The sequence below is a fragment of the Bufo bufo genome, chromosome 2, assembly GCF_905171765.1.
Source record: "Bufo bufo chromosome 2, aBufBuf1.1, whole genome shotgun sequence".
Taxonomy (NCBI): Eukaryota; Metazoa; Chordata; class Amphibia; order Anura; family Bufonidae; genus Bufo; species Bufo bufo.
In genome coordinates, this window is record NC_053390.1 from 472,573,549 (window position 1) to 472,597,391 (window position 23,843).

Consider the following 23,843-nt stretch of genomic DNA (forward strand, 5'->3'; position numbering starts at 1 on the left):
TGCTGGGTCCTTTTGGTCGGTTGGTCCCAGCAGAGAGCACAGATCAGTGAGTACACCAAACACTACATATTTAGCCCCAGATCACCCCCCCCATCACCCCAATTAACCCCTTGATCACCCCTGTCAATCACTAGTGAAAGGGAAAAAAGTGATCAGTGTTAGTTTAGGCCCCTTTGGTAGGTAGGTAGCTTCAGTTAGCGCCCAGCCCACCGCACCGCAGTCACTGATTCGCTGATTAGCGTATCGCTAATCAGCATTGGTACTTTATAGTATCTAAGTGATCAGAACTGATCACAGTCAGATCTATAATAGTATTAGTGTCACCATAGCTCACCCTCCACCCAAAACACAGTGTTTGCCTGATCGGTCGCCCACACGTGCGTTCATTCATGCCCGCCCCGCCGCAGTGACAAAAAATATATATATTTTTTTATCACTGCACAATCACTACACAAGCGCTGCGGCGATAAAAAAAAAATCAGTTTTGATATTTCTTATCAATCGCAGCGGCTTCCTGTACTTCGCTAGCCTCCCATTTGTAAGACAGGCTTGCTTTTTTTCTTGGGTAGTCTCAGGGAATACCCCCTAAATTTAGTTGACCAAATGGCAAGGAAGGGGTAGTCTTCTGAAGAGGCCTACAGGCTTCTGACCCAGTCGGATGAGGAATGGGAACCCTCCTCTGACGAATCCAGCGGGTCAGAATACGAACCTGTAGAAAGCAGTGGCAGTCTGACCCAAAGTTCGGACGATGAGGTTGAGGTCCCTGATACCACCAGGAGTACCCGGCCCCGTGTTGCTAGACCATAGGTTGCGCAGGATCCGCTTCAAGGGCAGCAGAGTGGGGCTGGCGCTGTCTGATTACGCGGTGAGGCATACACCAGCAGCGCAGCCCATCCTGGACCTAGTACCAGCACTGCCATAGAACATGGTGGCGAGCACCAGAAGGGTAGTTGAAGCTGGTACGATGGCAGGTGCAGTAGTTCCCCCGTCGCAGCCACCGCAGAGACAGGCCCGTGGAGTCCCTGAGGTGCTGGCAAACCCTGATTGGCAGCCCCCATCTTCAGCTGCACCAGTAGTTCCCCCTTTCACCGCCCAGTCTGGAGTTCGGGTTGAGAAAGCTCAGATCGGATCGGCACTGGGGTTTTTTGAGCTGTTCTTGACTGCGGAGCTCTTTGACTTAGTCGTGGCAGAAACAAACCGGTATGCCACTCAATTTATAGCCGCCAACCCGGGAAGCTTTTATGCCCAGTCTTTCCGGTGGAAACCAGTCCAAGTTTCCGAACGTAAGACTTTTTTGGGCCTTCTCCTCAACATGGGCCTGACAAAAAAGCATGAATTGCGGTCATATTGATCCACGAACCCAATTTATCACATGCCTATGTTCTCTGCTGCCATGTCCAGGACACTATTTGAGACCATCCTGCGTTTCCTGCACTTTAGTGATAACAGCACCTCTCGTCCCAGAGGCCACCCAGTTTTTGACCGGCCCCACAAAATTCGGCACCTCATAGACCACTTTAACACCAAATTTGCAGATTTGTATACCCCTGAGCAAAACATCTGCATAAACGAGTCCCTGATACATTTTACCGGGTGCCTTGGCTTCAAACAATACATCCCAAGCAAGCGTGCCCGTTATGCGGTCAATTTGTATAAGCTCTGTGAAAGGGCCACAGGCTATACGCACAAATTTCGTGTCTATGATGGTAAAGATCAGACCCTGCAGCCGGTCTGGTGCCCTGACTACCTGGGGAGCAGTGGGAAGACAGTCTGGGACTTGGTGTCACCCTTATTTGGCAAGGGGTACCACCTTTATGTGGACAATTTCTACACAAGTGTGCCCCTCTTCAGGCATTTGTTTCTAGAACAGATTGGCTGCTGTGGCACTGCGCGACCTAGTCGCCGGGGCTTCCCCCAACGGCTCGTTACCACCCGTCTTGCAAGGGGGGAGAGGACTGCCTTGTGTAACGAGGAACTGCTCGCGGTGAAATGGAGAGACAAGCGTGACGTTTACATGCTCTCCTCCATTCACGCAGACACGACAATCCAAATTGAACGGGCAACCAGTGTCATTTAAAAGCCCCTCTCGGTCCACAACTATAATTTGCTCATGGGAGGGGTGGACTTCAATGACCAGATGTTGGCTCCTTATTTACTCTCCCGCAGGACCAGACGCTGGTATAAGAAGGTGTCTGTATACCTAATTCAATTGGCTATATACAATAGTTTTTTGTTCTCTACAGTAAGACTGGGAGAACAGGATCCTTCCTCAAATTTCAGGAAGAGATCATCGAGAACCTCCTGTATCCAGGAGGTTCCGTGGCCCCAGCCACCAGTGTAGTGAGCAGTCTACACGAGCGACATTTCCCCAATGTCGTTGCTGGTACCTCAAACCAAGCGCCACCCCGAAAAAGATGTCGTGTCTGTAGCAGGGGTGGAATAAGGCGTGACAACTGCTATTTCTGTCTTGACTGCCCTGACCACCCTGCCCTATGCTTAGGGGAGTGTTTCCGGAAGTACCACACACAGGTACACTTAGTATAGGGATTGCATGACACAGGACAGGCACACAGGGGTCTTAGGGCCCTTTCACACAGAGCTGCTGCAAACCTCTCCTTTCACCTGGGACAAAGTGCATAATGTACTTCGCCACCTCTCTGGGCGATTTGCGCTTTGCACATTGTCCCATGGGGAAGGAAAGGTTTGACCTCTAAAAGTAAAAAAAAAAAAATCACAGGTAAGCAAAAAAGTTAATGTTCCAAAAGTTCAATAAAGTTTATAAAAGTTAATGTTCTGTTCAAATGTTGTATAAAGTTAATGTTAATAAATTTATTGCGTTGCGGCTTTTTTTTTTTTTTTTTTTTTACACCTTCTAGGTGGACCCAAGCGATCAACCAGCTGCAGCACTGATGTGCATTCTGACAGAAGCATTGCGCTGCTGTCAGATTACACAAAGTCGGTGTATGCCGCGCTTCAAGACAAGATTTCTCCTCTGCAGTAAAAGAGATACGTTTGCCGAGGCTTATGAGCTGAGGGGCCGTGTTCATATGCTTTGGCAAACATTTTTTATAAAAAAAAAAAAATTATGGCAATGATTTATTCATCCACATCGATTGATGTGAATGGAGAAATCGGGTTTGCCAGGGCATACGAGCTGAGTAGGTTTGGATGTTGGGCAGAGCTCCTATGTCCTGGCAGACGCCTTTCCCCCTCCTTTTTTTTTTTTTGCACATTTTTGGGCAGAGATTTTTTCATCCACATTGATCGATGCGAATGAAGAAATCTGTGCCGTTCATTTTTTTTCTCCCAGAGGCTGAACGAAAAAAAAATATCTCATTACCCGTTTGCTCAATATAAGGAGAATAGCAGAAACTTTAAATGCTGGCCATACATGTAATGATTGCGGAGACCCTCAAATGCCAGGGCAGTACAAATGACCCCATTTTGGAAAGAAGACACCCCAAGGTATTCGCTGAGGGGCATATTGAGTCCATGAAAGATTGAACTTTTTTGTCACAAGTTAGCGGAAAGAGAGACTTTGTGAGAAAAAAATAATCAATTTCCGCTAACTTGTGCCAAAAAAAAAAATCTTCTATGAACTCGCCATGCCCCTCACGGAATACCTTGGGGTGTCTTCTTTCCAAAATGGGGTCACATGTGGGGTATTTATACTGCCCTGGCATTTTAGGGGCCCTAAAGCGTGAGAAGAAGTCTGGAATCCAAATGTCTAAAAATGCCCTCCTAAAAGGTACTCATTGGAATTTGGGCCCCTTTGCGCACCTAGGCTGCAAAAAAGTGTCACACATGTGGTATCGCCGTACTCAGGAGAAGTAGGGCAGTGTGTTTTGGGGTGTCTTTTTACATATACCCATGCTGGGTGAGAGAAATATCTCTGTAAAATGACAACTTTGTATAAAAAAATGGGGAAAGTTGTCTTTTACGGAGATATTTCTCTCACCCAGCATGGGTATATGTAAAAATACACCCCAAAACACATTGCTCTACTTCTCCTGAGTACGGCGATACCACATGTGTGACACTTTTTTTTTTTGTTGCAGCCTAGGCAGTGGCGTTTCTTGGACTGGTGTCACCCGGTATGGTAGAAAATTGTGTTTTTGCCATATATGGGGGCTATGGTGGTGCTACTGCCCCCACTAACAGTCAGAGCCTGGTTTCGGGAGGGGCACGTCCAGATTATTTTCTGTCCGCCGCCACAAAACAATGGTGCTTATAGAACAGACTACACAGTGTAGCGGTATACTGTATATTGTGTGGCACAGTGTATGCTATATGTGTATAACATAAATATATTTCACATGAAAACTTAACAATTACTTGGATTGGCCCTTGGGTATCTCGGACACCACTTCAACACTCGGCCGGGGGCTCGGCGAAGCTGATGTTGTGCTTTATCCTAATGAGAAAGATTTCATAATAAGGATTTGGAAAAGGGCCAAGGAATAGCAGAGCAGGGAGAGGCTGGTGCTGCTACTAGGGGGTCATACCATGGGGGAGTAATAAAGCCCACCATAATGCCCCCTCCCCCCTAGTAGAAATAATTCTCCTTTTTAATGTGCCAGTGCAAAAAATACCCCTTTGTAATGCCCCCAGTTGAGCTAATGTCCCCATAGTGCCCCCATAATGTCCCAGTATAAAATACCCCTATATAGTGCCCCCAGTAAATTCCTCCATAGTGCTCCTCTCCCCCCTTCCTGCTAGTGCCCCCCATAATGTACCAGTATAAAATGCCCCATATATAGTGCCCCAGTAGATGCCCTCATTGTCCGGCCTCTGATAGGCTGCCGGCCTAGTGTCCCCCATAATGCCCCCCAATAATGTGCCAGTAAGTGTCCCCATAGATGCCCCCCATCATGTGCCAGTATCAAGTGCCTCTCTCCCCCCCCACATGTCCCAGTATCATAGTGCCAACCCCGCCCCCAATGTGTCAGTGTCCAGCGCCTCTCTCCTTCCCACCCCTCATGTGCCAGTATCATAGTGCCAACCCCGCCCCCAATGTGTCAGTGTCCAGCGCCTCTCTCCTTCCCACCCCTCATGTGCCAGTATCATAGTGCCCCCCCCCCCCCCATGTGCCAGTATCAGGTACCAACCCCCCCATGTGCCAGTACTTAGGTGCCCCCCCCCCCCCCCCCCCCCATGTGCCAGTATCAAGTGCCTCTCCCCCCCCCCCCCATGTCCCAGTATCATAGTGCCATCTCCCCCCCCCCCCCCCAAAAAAAAAGTGCCAGTATCAAGTGCCTCCCCCCCTATGTCCCAGTATCATAGTGCCACCCTCCCAAAGTGCCAGTATCAAGAGCCTCCGCCTCTATGTCCCAGTATCATAGTGCCACCCTCCCAAAGTGCCAGTATCAAGAGCCTCCCCCCCTATGTCCCAGTATCATAGTGCCACCCTCCCAAAGTGCCAGTATCAAGAGCCTCCGCCTCTATGTCCCAGTATCATAGTGCCACCCTCCCAAAGTGCCAGTATCAAGAGCCTCCCCCCCTATGTCCCAGTATCATAGTGCCACCCTCCCAAAGTGCCAGTATCAAGAGCCTCCCCCCCCCCCCCCCCCATGTGCCAGTATTAAGTGACTCTCTCCTTCCCCCCATGTGCCAGTATCGGGTGCCAACCCCCCCCCCCCCCCCCCATGTGCCAGTATCAGGTGCCTCTCTCCTTCCCCCCCCATGTGCCAGTATCAGGTGCCAACCCCCCTCCCCCATGTGCCAGTATCAAGTGCCTCCCGCTCCCCCCATGGCAGTAACAGTCGGGTATTAAATTAAATTTAAAAAAAAAAACACTTCTACTTACCTCTGTCAGCGATGCGATGCAGCCTCTTCCTGTGTCCCGCCCTGTATGTCCATATATGGAGTCAGTGCTTGTGTATTCTAATTTAGCCTGTATTTCAGAAAAGTTTCTGCTGGGATTCGAACCCACGACCTTCTGCATCAGAGGCAAAGCACTTACCCACACAGCCATAAGAGCTGCATTGCCACTGACTGAAAAAATATGAGACTTCTACTGTTATAGCTGGCTAAGTGTACATCTATACACATGACAGCTGCCCTAACACACCCAGCACTGCTATATCTCTATATGACAGCTGTCCCAGCACACCCAGCTCTGCTACATCTATATATCTCTAAGTATTGCTATACAGTAGATAGATATATAGAGATATAGCAGAGCTCAGTGTGCTGGGGCAGCTGTCATGTGTATAGATGTAGCAGAGCTGGGTTTGCTGGGGCAGCTGTCATATAGAGATATAGCAGTGCTGGGTGTTTTAGGGCAGCTGTCATGTGTATAGATGTACACTTAGCCAGCTATAACAGTAGAAGTCTCATATTTTTTCAGTCAGTGGCAATGCAGCTCTTATGGCTGTGTGGGTAAGTGCTTTGCCTCTGATACAGAAGGTTGTGGGTTCGAATCCCAGACACATCTCTCCCTCTCCTGAGGACGGCAATACAAATGACTATGCCTGGGATTCGTAAATGCCGGCCCTGCTGGTGTCACCCCATCACCCCGCACCCCCCTTACAACGCCACTGAGCCTAGGTGCACAAAGGGGCCCAAATTCCAATGAGTATTCCAATTAGGATTTCACAGGGCATTTTTTACGCATTTGGATTCCAAACTACTTCTCACGCTTTAGGTCCCCTAAAATGACAGGGGAGTTTAAATACCCCGCAAGTGACCCCATTTTGGAAAGAAGACACCCCAAGGTATTTCGTGAGGGATAGGGCGAGTTCATGTAAAATCTTATTTTTTGTCACAAGTTAGTGGAATATGAGACTTTGTAAGAAAAATGATCATTTTCCGCTAACTTGTGTCAAAAAAATATATATTCTAGGAACTCGCCATGCCCCTCACGGAATACCTTGGGGTGTCTTCTTTCCAAAATGGGGTCACTTGTGGGGTATTTATACTGCCCTGGCATTCTAGGGGCCCTAAAGCATGAGAAGTAGTTTGGAATCCAAATGTGTAAAAAATGTCCTGTGAAATCCTAAAGATACTCATTGGAATTTGGGCCCCTTTGTGCACCTAGGCTGCAAAAAAGTGTCACACTTGGTATCGCCGTACTCAGGAGAAGTAGGGCAATGTGTTTTGGGGTGTATTTATACATATACCCATGCTGGGTGAGAGAAATATCTCTGTAAAATGACAACTTAGTATAAAAAAAATGGGAAAGGTTGTCTCACCCAGCATGGGTATATGTAAAAATACACCCCAAAACTCATTTTCCTACGTCTTCTGAGTACGGCGATACCACATGTGTGAAACTTTTTTGCAGCCTAGGTGCGCAAAGGGGCCCAAATTCCAATGAGTACTTTTAGGATTTCACAGGGCATTTTTACGCATTTGGATTCCAAACTACTTCTCACGCTTTAGGGCCCCTAAAATGCAAGGGCAGTATAAATACCCCACAAGTGACCCCATTTTAGAAAGAAGACACCCCAATGTATTCCGTGAGGGGTATGGTGAGTTCATGTAAAATTTTATTTTTTGTCACAAGTTAGTGGAATATGAGACTTTGTAAGAAAAAAAAAAAAAAATAAAATTCCATTTCCGCTAACTTGTGACAAAAAATAAAAACTTCCATGAACTCACTATGCCCATCAGCGAATACCTTAGGGTGTCTACTTTCCGAAATGGGGTGATTTGTGGGGTGTTTCTACTGTCTGAGCATTGTAGAACCTCAGGAAACATGACAGGTGCTCAGAAAGTCAAAGTGCGTAAATTAATTGTTTTGCACCATAGTTTGTAAACGCTGTAACTTTTACCCAAACCAATAAAATATACACTTATTGCATTTTTTTTATTTTTATCAAAGACATGTAGAACAATACATTTAGAGAAAAATTTATATAGAAATGTAGTTTTATTTGAAAAATTTTACAACAGAAAGTGAAAAATGTCATTTTTTGGCAAAAATTTCAGTCAATTTTGATTAATATAAAAAAATAAATAAAATGTCAGCAGCAATGAAATACCACCAAATGAAAGCTCTATTAGTGAGAAGAAAAGGAGATAAAATTCATTTGGGTGGTAAGTTGTATGACCGAGCAATAAACCGTGAAAATAGTGTAGTGCAGAATTGTAAAAAGTGGTTTGGTCATTAAGGGGGTTTAAGCTAGGGAAGCTGAGGTGGTTAATAGGGACTCCTGACTTTACATTGAAAGACAATGGGGGACGGATCCGTTTACAATTGCATCAATATTGTCAATGTAAACTGATCCGTCCCCATTGACTTGCATTGTAAGTCAGGACGGATCCGTTCGGCCCCGCACCGCCAGGCGGACACCAAAACGCTGCTAGCAGCGTTTTGGTGTCCGCCTCCAGAGCGGAATGGAGGCGGAACAGAGCCAAACTGATGCATTCTGAATGGATCCGCATCCATTCAGAATGCATTGGGGCTAAACTGATCCGTTTGGGGCCGCTTGTGAGAGCCCTGAAACGGATCTCACAGGGGGACCCTGAAACGCCAGTGTGAAAGTAGCCTTAAAAGGGCAGCTATAAAAATGCCCCTGATGAGCAGCAAGCTGGTAGTGTCTCAGACCTCTTGATGCAGGCTGGCAGTTGTGTGTAACACTACCATATGTATTTTCCGGTCCACAAATTGCAAAATACTGATCATTTGTACTGCACCCACATTTTGCGTCCAAGTGTAGAACATGTTTAGTCATTTAACAGAACGGACATACGGATGCAGATCATCATTTGTTTTCCATTTCTGTGCATCCGTTCCTCAAAAAGATACAATATGTCCTCAAAATGCAGACCATGGACCCATTGAAGTCAATAGGTCTGCAACAAAAACGCAGACAACACTTGAACCACATCAGTATTTTGCGGGACCGCGACCTACAGACTAAAAAATGTATATGGTTGTGTGCATGAAGCCTAAAACTGTAGTTCGTCCACCCCATACCAATGCTCAGAAAGAGAATAGTTTGCAGTGGGCAAAAACTAATAAATGCTGTTCTACACTGGATGGTCCTGATGGATGGCTGGTGAAATGCCACACTGTTCCTAAAAGATGAGATGTGAGCAGGTGAGGGTGGATGGAGATTGTGGAGGGATAATTTGGGCTAGAATATTTGGAAGTGAGATGGTAGGTGCCTTGGTTGTCATGAAAAGAGGAAATAAAATCATTTTGATGCAAGACAATGCACTATCCCATGTTTCAACACAGTTTACACCTTAGTTGCTATGGGCATAAAAGGAGATAAAATCCTTAAAGGGTTTCTACCACCAGAAATACTGTTATGTAGCTGACTGATATAGCGATGCGCTAATGTCAGCACTACATAACAGTATGTTTCTAACATTTGTCCCTGCAGCGGTTTTTATGTAAAAAAAAAAGCACTTTTATTATATGCTAATGAGCCTCTAGGTGCTATGTGGGCGTAAAATCAGCACCTAGAGGCTCCGTCCACTCACGCTTTATCCCGCCCCCCAGGTCCCCTGTTCTGCCCGCCCAGCTCCTCTTGATTTGATGCCACTGTTCCCTGCATCGTTGCCGAAATCCCGCGCCTGCGCCGTTTACTTCTGTCTTCGGCGCAGTGAGTGAAGGCCGCTCTCCTGATGCCGGCTTCCTCACTGTGACGTAGTCGGCGCAGGCACAGTGAGGAATCCGGCACCAGGATCGCATCATTCACTCACTGCGCCGAACACAGAAGTGAATGGCGCAGGTCCGGGATTTCGTCAACGATGTGGTGAACCGTGCCATCAATCAAGAGGAGCTGGGCGGGCAGAACAGGGGACCTGGGCGGCATAAAGCGTGAGTGGACGGAGCCTCTAGGTGCTGATTTTAAGCCCACATAGCACCTAGACTCCTAGAGGCTCATTGGCATATAATAAAAGTGCATTTTTTTACAAAAACGGCTGCAGGGAGAAATGTTAGAAACATACTGTTATGTAGTGCTGACATTAGTGCATCGCTAATGTCAGTCAGTTACAGAACAGTATTTCTGGTGGTAGAAACCCTTTAAAGGGTTTGTCTCAACTAATTGGGGGCATATCACAATGTCTGATAGGTACAGGTCCCACCTTTTGGGACCTGCATCTATCTTTTGGATGAAGCCCCCAAAGTAAAGGAGGGCACACTACACATGTGCGGCTGCCCTCCCTGGTGGCTCAGTCATTTCCGAATGGAGCAGTGGCTGCACTTGTGCGGCCCAAAAAAAATAGATGAAAAACCGCAGCACTCCCAGTCTTGAATCCAATTTTGTGTTTACGAAAAAAAATAGCAACGTTTCGACAGCAAAGTCTTTTTCAAGCTATATAATGTTACAAGTGAACACTAGCACATATTTATACATCCTACTCAAACAGGATTGGTTGGGGGGCTGTCCCAAGGTATCAGAAATAACCCCTCCCCTTAGACAATTCCTTCTGTGATATCCACAGTGACCTCATTACCAGCAACCTACATGTGTAACAAAAATCCATGTATAAACTAGTACTTACAACACAGTTGAGCCCAAGGAACAGACAAACACATTGAGTAAGGTGAACAGCATGTCCAGCATGCTACTGCGCATGCCTGACTTTCATTTCCTGGTCTCCATAGTAGGCCGGCATCTCCAGCTCGGCCACATGACTAGGACCTGTCATCGTTGCTAGGACACTACCCTCGTTGCCAGTCACCTGACACATCACATGTTCCTATGTGTCTCTGTATCCAAGCAACCGCAGGTACTACTCGGTGTTAAACCGCTTCATTATGGCCAGGTCCTATACATAAGAGAAAAACCATTGCTACAGCAAAAACTATATGCGCTGTTCACCCTTACTCTGCATATTCTATATAGAGATGTAATAAAACATTTATATACAGTTTCTGGCGCAACATCAACTTCAAGGCTAGATATGACGGGGCTTGTTACAAACAGGTCCCTATTAACTGATTCCCACTGGATATGTCCATGGGGTATACTAATACATGTATGAGCCACAAACAGGTCTGTCCCTATCTCCTAGGTCCCAGCGGAGGGCTCGATCTTTAATACCCCGGGTAAGAGTTATGGGGACATAAGGGTGCAACCCCAATCTGGGGAAAAAGGGAACACAAAAAGCTACATACGTATCCCCAGAACCTAGAAGGGGTCCTATTAATTGACAGCACAGACCCGCAATGGTTCTCACCAGCAGGGAGTGTGTAGAGATTACAGCAATTGCCATTCATAGCAGGGACAAAAAGGGTAGGTGCACTTCCTAACCCCTAAAAACGGGGAAGTCAGATGCCCACACCCTAGCAAAAAACCGAGTCCCCTCTAGGTCCCCTAGTTTGCCAACATCGCCTTCATTTGATTTGCCTCTCTAACTGTCATTATCCACGGGATATATCAGTACCATCCCTATTGCCACCCGAGTCTCTTCCAAACTTCACTCTACCCCATAGGTTAACCTCCACCAGGACCCAGGTAGGAAATGAATAATAACATACATATAATACCAATTTTTACAAACTAATAATGTATTCCCCCATGGCATAAATCCAGCGATCCATAGTCTTCATGAATATCCAGTTAACCAGCTCCTCGGTTGTGTGCATCCATAACTGCACATAATCCATGGCTCAGATGTATGTAGTGCCATGATATCTGTGAAATATACAAAAAACAAGTGTAAGTAAATGTAAACACGACATCTGTCGGGTAATGAAGCTTATGTTCCATTAAAAACAACACAATCCCTTAATTCCCTGTGGCATTTAGAAGAGGGAGCCCACCTTGAACTCCCGATTGAGGCCTTTAGGTGCCAGAGTATGAAGCTCAAAAATCCATTTAAGTTCCAGGTGTAAAAACTCCTGATCTTGTATTCTTTGCCTGTGCGGGGATCGACTAACAAGTGGTGCTGTCCTGTCTTCACTTTGACGTGCACTTGTGCAGTGCGCTTCCCATTCATTTCATTGAGGCTGCCGAAAATAGCTGAGCACACCGCTCAGCTATTTTTGGCGATCCCATTGGAATAAATGGAGGGTGGACATGCATAAGCGATGCAGGCTCCGTTCTAAAGATAGGTGCAGGTTCCAGAGGTGGAACTTGCACCTATCAGACATTGTGGGCATATTCTTTAAAAGGAAGATCTGTGAGTTTTTGTCAGTACACCTCAAAACGGCAGCTGTGGGAAGCTACTGGCATCCTCCTAATGAGATACAAGCCGAAACTATACATGGACTTAGAAGTTCAGTGAATTAGGGAGTTAAGTCATCTCAAAGAAGAGCTCATTTATCAATATGTAACTTGATCTGGAAACTTTGTTTATTATAGGTTGTGTTTATTTTTTGTTGAATTATCTGTGCATGCAGCAAATAACAGATTTCTGTTTGAAAAGGTAGAAATGTAAAAAACTGAATTTTGTACTTTTTTCAAAATATAAGTCATTGCCATCAGTACTGCCCCTTGTAATAACATCAAACATTGCATATGCATAATAATTTGTAACATGGTGTATGTGAGGAGAGGATAACCAGTGTAATCTACCAGTGGAACAAAGCCATGTTCAAATCTAGCATTCCCTATGCTTGGTTCACCTAGTTTGGGTGGACAGCTAAAGCGATGCAGTAATTTAGGTCTTTTACATAGCAACATCAAATAGAACTTATGTGCCTGAGAATTTTCAAAAATGTTTTCTTTTTGTTTAATTTTGAAAGATGTTTTAGGGAACCCGTTGGCAACGTTTCCATGTTTTTTGAAACCCAAAAATGCAAAATGTGGCAGGAAACAGAAGGCCCAGGTTGACCTGTCAGGAGAGGGGGAATTTAAGCCTCGGCGTGTAGTTCCTAAGCTCTATGTTGTCCCTGAGTCAAAGAAAATTGTATTTGACAAGACACGGATGTCCTGCCAAGAAGCATTTGAACACTTTGCCACAGAATTTGACAGAAAAGAAGTTGAGGATCCTAGTGGGATTCCCAAAAAAGTAGGAGTGCCTAAGGTTCGTTACTATCATAAGAATTTATTGTTACTTTCAGTTGGTGAACAAGTCAACATGTATGTTACAGTATGCATATATTATATTCTTTCACCATCAGGCACTCTTCCCAGAAATGAAAATTAAGAAGAGCAGACGCCATCCACTGGGTAGACCACCACACCGCTCTCCCTTATCTGTAGTCAAGCAGGATGTGTCCAGTGATGATGGTAAACAATACATCTAATCAACAATCTCCTCTTTTGGTTTTAATCCTTTTGCTTTATGTATTGTATATGCCTTTTTCTAATATAATTCTAGTAAATTGGGTTTGTTTTCAAGTTTACATAAACATGTATGTGCCAAAGGACACCAGTCGTATTTTACACATGTATTGCCAAGCAGAAATCTTTAACATAAATAAGACGCTAAGACGTTCTCCCCTCTACATCAGACCTGTCAAGGTCTGATGAAGAAGGAAGACTTCCCCCTTGAAACGTGTTACCCTGTTTCCTGGATTTACTTTTTTACCTAATAAATTTCTTCTTTAGTAATAAAAAAATAAAAGTAATAAAAAAAACAACTCTAGGCAGTTGTCTTCAGCAGTTTAGGCTACTTTCACACTAGCGTTAATACTTCCTGGTATTGAGATTCGTCATAGGGTCTCAATACTGTAAAAAAAACACTTCCGCTTTGTCCTCATTCATTGTCAATGAGGACAAAACGTAACTGAACAGAACGGAATTCTCCAATATTCATTCCGTTCCATTCTCATACCGGAGAGCAAACCGCAGCATGCTGCGGTTTGCTTTCCGTCCTGGGATGCGGAGCAAAACTGATCCGTCATAACCCACATTGCAAGTCAATGGGGACAAATACCTTTTTTATGACAGAAAACTTTCAATTGGGTTCATGACTGATCCGTCTCGGCAATGTTAAAGATAATACAACCGGATCCGTTCATAACGGATGCAGATGGTTGTATTATCAGCAACGGAAAAGTTTTTTGCTGTGCCCTGCCGGATCCAGCAAAAACGCTAGTGTGACAGTAGCCTTAGCTAGTTGGTTAGTTTAGTGTTGGGGTTTGCGTCAACGAACTGTGAAATAGTCTAGTTAGGTTTAATTGGAGGGGTGCACAACCTTTTTTGGTCTGAGGCCACAGTGTCACATCGTCCTGTTTCAAGGGGTCGCAAAAAAAGTCAAACGGAGCTTGTGACGAATACCGCACCTCGCTGCTGCCGGACGTCAAATACGTAGAGCCAACGAGATACGGTATAGTCACTGGTTACTAAGGCGTGATGTTACGCCGTCCCTGAGGAGCAGTTAAGGTCAGCTTGATACAGTGTTCACAGACTCATCCTGTCCACACGGGCACAGAGAGGCAACAAGCTGAGGGAGCCTTTTCACTGGTTTCTCGTTTGATATAAGCCCGGTCCGCAAACAGGATTATATAGGGTGAGCAACCAACCCGCCATAGCGTATAACTAGGCTGAAACATGGACAGCACAAGATTAAATTATATATTTAATCGCCATAAGGGCTCACTAGAAATAACACTATACACACATAGAATATATACATTGGTCTGAGGTTGCAAATACAGGAAGTAATGTACAAACAGCATTAAACAGAGTAAAAAGTCAGTTTACCAGATGGATGAGTCCCTTGGGTTGTGATGAGTTCTTAGCTGTAGTCACATGGGAGGCAGTGATGTCAGCAGTTTGCAGGTCCCTCTAAACACATCGCACGATGTGACCCCCCCCCCTTCAGAGAAAAGACACGCCCGCTGGCTTGCAGGGGCTTTTTGACCTGTAGCCGATCCATAACTCCTCTTCTGGGCTGACAGCCAACGACCCAAAAAACCTATTAGGGCTCATAGCTCCAGACCAGAAGGTCACAGAGAGATGGTTCTGGGACCAATGTATCCGCCTGTGTTCCGGCTACCAGTAGAGTCCAAGCATGGTACCGTTATTTGGTTTCTGTGGGGAGATATGTATATCTTCCCTCCCTGGCATCCCACCACCAGGCTTGTTCATCGTGGCCACAGGGACACAAATATGTATCTAGTTTATGTCTGTGATGGACTGGCGATTCATAATTCCTTATGAATCGCCAGTTCCAATGTCTGATAACTACCTTTGTTCTGATGACTGACTTAGACCCCCTGCAGGGAAGTTTTCCTGCAGGATCCGGGCTGCCTGAATGGAGGTGTAAGATGTAAACAAAGGTGGCCTGCTAGAAGTTCTCTGCTATTTGGCGGGCTTTGAAGCCCCCCTGTGGAGTTTGATTTCCTCTTTCAGCTATCTGACAGCAGATGGCTGGTGTGAGAACATGGCTGACATTAACTGTTAATCCATATTCCTCACAGCGCTAGTTTGCATTGGTCTATTACCCACGCCGATGCAAAGTTAATGCAGAGGAATCATCACTACCACAGTTATTTCCCCCTCATTTAGTTCTATTGATTCTTAGTAGTAGAAGGATCGTTGATCCAGGGAGTCATTCTGATTGCCTGATTAGAGTCAGGAAGGACTTTTTATTCCCCCCTAAAGTGAGGAAAATTGGATTCCACCTCATTAGTTTTTTTTTGCCTTCCTCATGATCAACTTGTAGGATAACAGGCTGGACTGGATGGATGTATTTTTTTCAGCCTTACAAACTGATAATCTTCAGCACATTTTCCAGTGTAATAATACTATCGTACATCTTTCATCCTGATAAAATAGGCAAATTAGGCCACAAACGAGTAATAGCTTATTGACTGATCAGCAGAACAATTATACAGGCCAGTTATCAGGAATGAGTGTTCCTAGTAATTGGTCAAATATCGTTCAGTGTAATAGGAGATCAATGGATTTCCCGATTTTAAAAATGATTTTTTATGATTTGCCCGCAGCATAGCCCTGAAACAGAAGATTTGTACTTACCTGCTCCCCGCCACTCCATTCTACCGTGCTGTCTCAATTTTCCAGTCCCCACTCTGTTTACATCCGGTGGGCTATGGGCATGGTCACAGGCATCACTGCAGCCACTGACTGGCTTCAACGTTGATGTGGCCACCAGCAGCAATTCGCTGTAGAAGCCTTATAGTATAGCTGCCTTTCATCTGGTGGTATTAGAGGTAGAGCTAAGTCAGTCATTGGCTGGACCAGTGTATGTGACCATGCCCATAGCCAGCCGAACCTAAACAGCACATTGTCCGGAAGATGGAGAAAGCAGGGTTAGCGTGGAGCAGGTAAATATGAATCTTTTGTTTCAGGGGCCATGCTGCAGGACCTTGTGGAAAAAAATAATAATCTGACCTCCCCTCCTCTGACAGGATCACACAGCATTAAACTGATTTATAATGCTGTGTATCCCTTAGAATCCTGGAATCTGTTGTATTACACTGACATAATGCTGTCAATGTTATACACTAGATTCCAGGACTGTCAGGGTAACACAACGTTATAAATCCATATAATTCTGTGCGATCCTGTCAGAGGAGCAGAGGTCAACAAGGAAACTGTGTAATTTTCACTGTGCATATTAACACCTTTGTGGTCAAAATTATCACTACACCCCTAGATGATTGCCTTAAAGGGGTTATCCAGGAATTTATATTGAAGACCTATCCTCGGGATAGGTCATCAATATCAGATCAGCAGGGGTCCGACACCAGGATCCCCACTGATGAGCTTTTAGAAAAGGCTGGCACCGTGGCCTCTTCCCATCGGTCACATGGTCTAGTTGCAGCTTAGCCCCATTGAAGTGAATGGGTCTGGGTTGCAATACCAAGCACAGCCGCTGTACAATGTACGGCGCTGTGCTTGGAAGGCTTCCGGGAACCGGTTGCGCTCACCAGAGCGCCGAAAAACGAGGTGGCTTACTGTAACGACTGATTGGCAGGGATGCTGGGACTCCGAAACACCGCTGATGTGATAAGGATGACCTATCCTGCAAATAGGTCATCATTATCAGTTCCTGGATAACCCCTTTAAGGTGTATAGATTCATCTGTACTGGCACCTCAGAGGCTCTTCAATCATGACACGTCACCCAAAAACCATTTCGGCTAAATCTTTGCGAAATAGCTGTTTCCCTTCCAAAGCCTGTCACATGCATAAACAGTAGTTTACAACCACATATAGGGTATTGCCATACTCAGGAGAAATTGTGTTATGGGGTACTTTTTCTACCATTACTAACAGAGAAAATGAAAAGGTTTCAGCTACATTTGTAACAAAAAAAATCATAGATTAATTCCTTGAGAGGTGTAGCTTCCAAGAAGGTTTTTTTTTTTTTTATGGTGTTTCTTAGGATTTGGTACCTTTTTAAAATCTCTGCAAACCTAAAGTGGTACCTGAAAAATATGTTAATAAAAAGGAGGCCCCAAAATCCATAATGTGCTCCTTCACTGCTGAGGCCTCTGGTGGAGTCAAATAATACATATGGTCCACATATGGGGTATTTCTTAAAAAAAAAGTGGAATAAGGGTAATTGATATTTATTTGCGGGGAATGGATGGTAGCTGCACATGCACAGCTGCTGTCCTTTCAATTTAGGGGTCCTGTTCTGGACATAGGAGCAGGTCCCACCTGTACCTATATGACATTTGTTGCATATACTAATTATATACCACAAATGTTGAGTTGGGTTTAAAGGGTTATCCTACAAGGAAGAACTCTCCTATTCCCAGGACTCCTTTTAGAGGAATTTGAAAGGAGTGGCAGGGCTTTTAGAGATCTATGGAGGTCCCAGCAGTTCAGCACCTAGTGATCACGCATTTAAGTTTTTCTGGTATAACCTATCTTTCACCAAGAAATTCACTGTTAAACCAGGCACAATGCCTTGTGGGTCTAGCTCAACATTTTTGGTGTGTAACAATATTGCAAGTTATAGTTACTAGAGATGGGTCGTTGATCCAGGGAGTTATACTGATTACCTTATTGGAGTCCAGAAGGAATTTTTCCCCTAAAATGAAGAAATCTGGCTTCTACCTCCCATATTTTTTTTTTTTGCCTTCCTCTGGATCAACTTGCATGATAACAGGCTGAGGCTACTTTCACACCTGCGTTTAGGTCGGATCCGTCTGGTATGTGCCCAGACGGATCCGCACCTATAATGCAAACGCTTAGATCCGTTCAGAACGGATCCGTTTGCATTACCATGAACAAAAAAAAAAAAAAATTTTTTTTTTTTTTTTTTTTTTTTTGTTCATGATCATGCAAACGGATCCGTTTTGACTTTACATTGAAAGTCAATGGGAGACGGATCCGTTTGAAAATTGAGCCATACTGTGTCAACTTCAAACGGATCCGTCCCCATTGACTTACATTGTAAGTCTGGACGGATCCGTTTGCCTCCGCACGGCCAGGCGGACACCTGAACGCTGCAAGCTGCGTTCAGGTGTCCGCCTGCTGAGCGGAGCGGAGGACAAACGGAGCCAGACTGATGCATTCTGAGCGGATCCGCATCCATTCAGAATGCATTAGGGCTGGACGGATCCGTTCGGGGCCGCTTGTGAGAGCCTTCAAACGGAACTCACAAGCGGAGCCCCGAACGCTAGTGTGAAAGTAGCCTGAATTGGATGGACAGATGTCTTTTTTCAGCCTTTTAAACTACTTCCACGCCTTGCCCCTTTTTGCTAGATTTGTATCAAGCTGGCAGCTCAAGATTTTCTGCTGCAGCTAAGGGGGTGTGTCCATTCTGCTGCAGCTCTCTCCCTATTACAGCTCAGGAGGCAGTTGGAAGGTGCAACGGAGCGTTGTGCGGCCTTCTTATTGAGCAGGTCAAAGAAATAAGAAATTAAGTGGCATTATACAGATACATTTTACTGAATAACTCAGTAGCTATACATTTTTAAAAAAATTACATGCAATTACAAAAGTATTCCGATCCAGGTGCTGGTTTGAAAACTGTAGAATATTTTTTGTAGGACAACCCCTTTAACTGCTTATTTGCATATAGATTTAAAGTAGTATTTCTCCAGAATGAAGCAATGGATCACGCGAGCAATGGATCTCGCATCTCTGCTACGTTTTTGATGCACCAAAAGAACGCATGTGGTTTTTGCAACAACGTACCTGCATTTATACTGAATTACATTAATTACAAAATCTACTGTATATATCAAGGGGAGAAAAACAGAACTGGATCGCACATCCACAATGCTATGCTTAGGCTACTTTCACACTGGCGTTTCTGGGTCAGCCTTCGAGATCCGTTTCAGGGCTCTCACAAGCAGCCCAAAATGTATCAGTTTAGCCCCAATGCATTCTGAATGAATAAGGATCCGTTCAGAATGCGTCAGTTTGCCTCCGTTCAGCCTCCATTCCGCTCTGGAGGCGGACACCAAAACGCTGCTTGCAGTGTTTTGATGTCCGCCTGACGATGCTGAGCCAAACGGATCCGTCATGACTTAGAATGTAAGTCAATGGGGGACGGATCAGTTTTCACGGACACAATATGGTGCAATTGAAAACGGATCCGTCCCCCATTGACTTTCAGTGTAAGTCAAAATGGATCCGTTTGCATTATCATGAACATGGTAATGTAAACAGATCTGTTCTGAACGGATACAAGCGTTTGCATTATAGGTGCGGATCAGTCTGTGCAGATACCAGATGGATCCGCACCTAACGCAGGTGTGAAAGTAGCCTTAGATCTAAATAAACTCGCTTCTCAGCGCATTATTAAAATGTACAGCCCCCTATACTGCATGCTGTACAAGAGGCATTAGTGTACATTTTGATCAAAAGGCATAATCCCACTCACCACGCCAAGGTTGCCTCTTTGAGTGGGACCTACTTTGACAAAAAGGCGCAGCATAATGTGTTGACGAAGCGGCACTGCCCTAGTAGGCGGCAGGACCCAGGAGTCAAACAGCAACCTTGCTGTCTGACAATGCCACCCATGGCACTGGGTCCCACCAACCCACCAGCACAGCACCACAAAAACAAAGGTCACCACGCTGTACTGCACCATGTGAACAGTTGTCTAACACAACATGTCCATTGCTATCAGGACCTGCAGGTCAATTCCCACTTATATGCAGACTTCTGCGAAAAAAACCCACCTGTGCCGAATGGGAGGAGTGCTGATACCAGTAATAAAGAAGAAATATTCAACATGCATATATCAAGGGGAGAAAAACTGTGGGCTTATGCCTTTTGATCAAAAGGTACACTAATGCCTCTTGTACAGCATGCAGTATGGGGGGCAGTACACTTTAATATTGGCTGAGACGCAAGTTTAATTAGATCCAAGCATAGCACTGTGGATGTGCGATCCAGTTCTGTTTTTCTCCACTTGATACAAAATCTACTGTAGTTACATTAATGTCATTTGAGTCTGCTTTGTGTTTTCCGTTTGCTGGAAGAAAACACGCCATTAATGCAGGTATGCTGTTGCAAAAACCACGTGTTTTCCATTTTTATATATTTTTTGCAACAAAAGCAGCACAGCCGTAACGTATGGCAGCACCCTAAGGGTACTTTCACACTAGCGGCAGGACGGATCCGACAGGCTCCGGGATCGCCGTTTCGTCCCCACTAATGGGGACGGGGCGGAGCTTCGGCAGTGCACGGCGAAAGGCCGCCGGACTAAAAGTACTGCATGTCCAACTTTTCTCGCCCATATTCATTGGGGGACACAGGAACCGTGGGTATAGCTATGTCCTCTAGGAGGCGTTGACACTAGTAAAAGCTGTTAGCTCCTCCCCTGGCAGCTATACCCTCTCCAGCCTGGAGAGAGAGCTTCAGTTTTTTCTAGTGTCAATAAGCTCCTAAGGATTTTTTTATTTAGCATATTGCACAGTTAACCCCTTCCTGCCTCTTATCCACTTGAGGCTAGGCATGCCAGTTTAAAGAAAATAAAAAGGGAGAAATAAAAACAAATGTTTACATCCATACGGGCCCTATTCCCCTCAGTCACAATCTACTCTGACTGTGCGGCACCAAACTGGGCCCGTGCCCTATTCCGGACACGTGACAACCTCTCATAGTTTCCCAATCCGCCCTCCGTGGCTGTTTTGTTGATTAACTCCCCGCCTGCGCAATACAGTAAATGACACCTGAAGAACCCCCACTCCGCCCTCTGGGGCCGTTTGGTTGATAATCCTCCACCTGCGTAATCCAGTGGAGGACCTCTGACAGTTCCTAACCCACCCTCCGGGGTAGCTTGGTTGATTATTTTCCACCGGTGCAATACAGTGGAGCACCTCTGGAACTTCACAATCCACTCTCTGGGGTCGTTTGGTTGATAATGCACCGCCTGAACATTCCAGTGGAGGACCTCTGGAACTCCCGAATCCACCCTCCGCGGTCGTTTGGTTGATAATGCATCGCCTGCGCATTCCAGTGGAGGACCGCTAAACTTCCCATTCCACACCCCGGGTCGCTTGGTCGGTAATTCTCCACCTGCGCAATTCGATAAGGACCTCTGACTTCCCAATCCACCCTACTGGGTCGTTTGGTTGATAATTCTCCACCTGTGCAATCCAGTGGAGGACCTTTGGCACTTCCCAATCCACCCTCCGGGGTTGTTTGGTTGATAATGCATTGCCTGCGCAATCCAGTGGATGGACCTCTAGACTTCCCATTCCACCCTCTGGGTAGTTTGGTTGATAAGCCCCCACCTGCGCAGTTCACAGCTGCCAGGGGCAAGGTTCTGAGGGCTAGACTTTAGCGCAAGCGGGCCACAGTAGGACATCCTTTCTCTGCGGATATCTCCACTCCCCCACCCTTCCTCCCTGGGTCATGCTCGGACATGACTTCCCTTCCCGGAGAGGGTCAGTCCGAGGGGGGGGGAATCACTAATTCAGACTCTGTCGTGCACCTGAAGCAGTCTCCCAAGATTGCAACTACGGTGGCCAGCAGTACTGTTGTATATATGCAGAGTCATTGCACTTCTACGGGATACAGTACTCGCCTTTATATATTGTCCCCTTCCTTAGGTGGACTAAGTACGATAACACTGGTTTTCAGTGCTAGATGTATTCCCCCCCCCCCCCCCTTCTGTAGGTGGCGGAATTGCATCTTCACTGGGTTCAGTACCTGACGTATGCATTAGCCCCTTCCGTAGGTGGCGCGATGACATTGTGACTGTTTGCAACGTCTGCTGTAGGCATTACCCCTTACTTAGGTGCAATAATTGCACTCCCACGGGGTACAGGACTCGCCATATGCACTAGTTCCGCCGTAGGCATTGACCCCCCCTTCTTAGGTGGCATATTTTCCCTACCACTGGCTTAAGTACTTGCCATATGCATTCCACCTTCCATAGGTAGGGTAATTGCACTGCCATTGGATTCGGTCCCGACTGTCGCGCTATCCCTTCCATAGGCGGAGTGTTGCACATCACCGTGCTTCCTGTTGCATTACCCCCTTCCACTAGTGATCCACTAGCGGGGGAATAATAAGCATCTTGGGATGCCGCAATTCAACTGAACCATGGCTTCTACGAGATAGTCTCAGGCCTCCCCCTCAGTTTTGCGCTGACTGGGCAAGCGCTGGCTACTACTGTGGGAGTGGTAATTGCTTTACAACTACATACTTCGGTGCTTGCTGCACAGCTCCTTCACAGGTGGCGGATTCTTCTAGTACTGAATTCGGTGGCCTCTGCGGGTGGCCCCCTCCTTTGCTGGAGTAGGGGGCTAGCAATACAGTATGACTCCCCTTGCCTGGCTTTCTGGATGCCTTATTTTATTTCGCAAGTGGGGCGTAGCCCCAGTCGGTACCTTGGGTGCCCGGTACTCTTCATCTAGTGGCATATGGCTACCGCCAGTGGATACGGTGGCTATTCCACATTGTATCCTCTTCTTTTTGGTGCTGGTTTTGGGCATGATTATAACTTCCTCTGCCTTCAGGGAGTTACCTAGCAACACTTGTGTCCCAGAGACCCCCCCCCCCCCCATCTCCATGAGCCTCCACTCCAGTCGGTCATGAATTTGTCTGCATCAATACGTAGTGCGTACACCATTGCACTAATATATGGTGCGTGCGTTCCACCGAGTCGGGTGTTTTCACTGACTCTCTATTCTCTATCCACCACCGCTTGGCAGTTGCTCCTGTTCAGCACCCTTCCAGGTAGAGTTTTTAAGGCTCATAGCCACTCCGCAAGCCTTAGTAGCTGCTATGTTACTGCCTTCACTCATCTGATTTGCACGGGGTATTCGTTGTGGCCTTCCGTTCCCCTTTTACAGGGAATCCTTCCCATTGGTCCTGGGTGTGCTTACTGTGTCTACACGAAGCTTCCCACCCTTCTATCCCGAGCAATCCAAAAGCATGCGGCGTGGACGTCCTGCTCTCCCCTTGGCAGGAGTTCCCCCTCCCCCTCCCCCTCCTATTCAGGGTTCAACAGAAGATCATTATGGAGGGCATTCCGACATTCCTAGTCGCTCCAGATTGGCCCCTTCGCGCGTGATACGCCGACCTCGTTATCCTTCTAGGAGACGTCCCTTGGTCGCTGCCGCTTAGAGACTACCTTCTTCAGGGTCCGGTTTTCCATCAGCATTTAAGGTCTCTTCGTTTGACGAAGAGACCTTAAATTGCAACCGCCATTCTGACGCGAAGAGGTTTTTTAGCGGATGTCATCCGCACTATGATTCAGGCCAGGAAGCCTGCATCGTCCAGGATCTATTACAGGACCTGGAGATCTTTCTGGGGAATCGGAACATTCCCCCACTTTTTCTCCCCCCAGGGTCCTGTCCTGTCCTTCAATCAGGGTTGGACCTTGGTCTGGCAGGGTCAGGTGTTGGCATTTTTCTATCTTTTTCCAGCGTCCTCTGTCCCCCTAGGGCCTGTAAGAACCTTCTTTCTGGGAGTGGCACGTACGGTTCCTCCGTGCTGGCCTCTTTTAACGCCTTCGGATCTGAATTAGTCCTCTCAGTGCTCCAGGCTTCCCCCTGAGCCCTTGCGGGAGTTTTCACTCAGACTGCTGTCTTGGAAGGTAGTT

At 46.2% G+C, this 23,843-nt stretch overlaps 1 protein-coding gene across 2 annotated transcripts in view; it reads left to right on the forward strand.

The window, feature by feature from the left end:
* The window catches only part of KDM4B (lysine demethylase 4B), a 179,790-nt gene that overhangs the window by 85,928 nt on the left and 70,019 nt on the right, over window positions 1-23,843 (forward strand). For both annotated transcript variants that reach the window (XM_040417739.1, XM_040417740.1), the window contains exons 11-12: window positions 12,653-12,933; window positions 13,031-13,139. In XM_040417739.1, coding sequence (XP_040273673.1) covers window positions 12,653-12,933; window positions 13,031-13,139 — 390 coding nt within the window. The remainder of the gene's footprint in view (window positions 1-12,652; window positions 12,934-13,030; window positions 13,140-23,843) is intronic.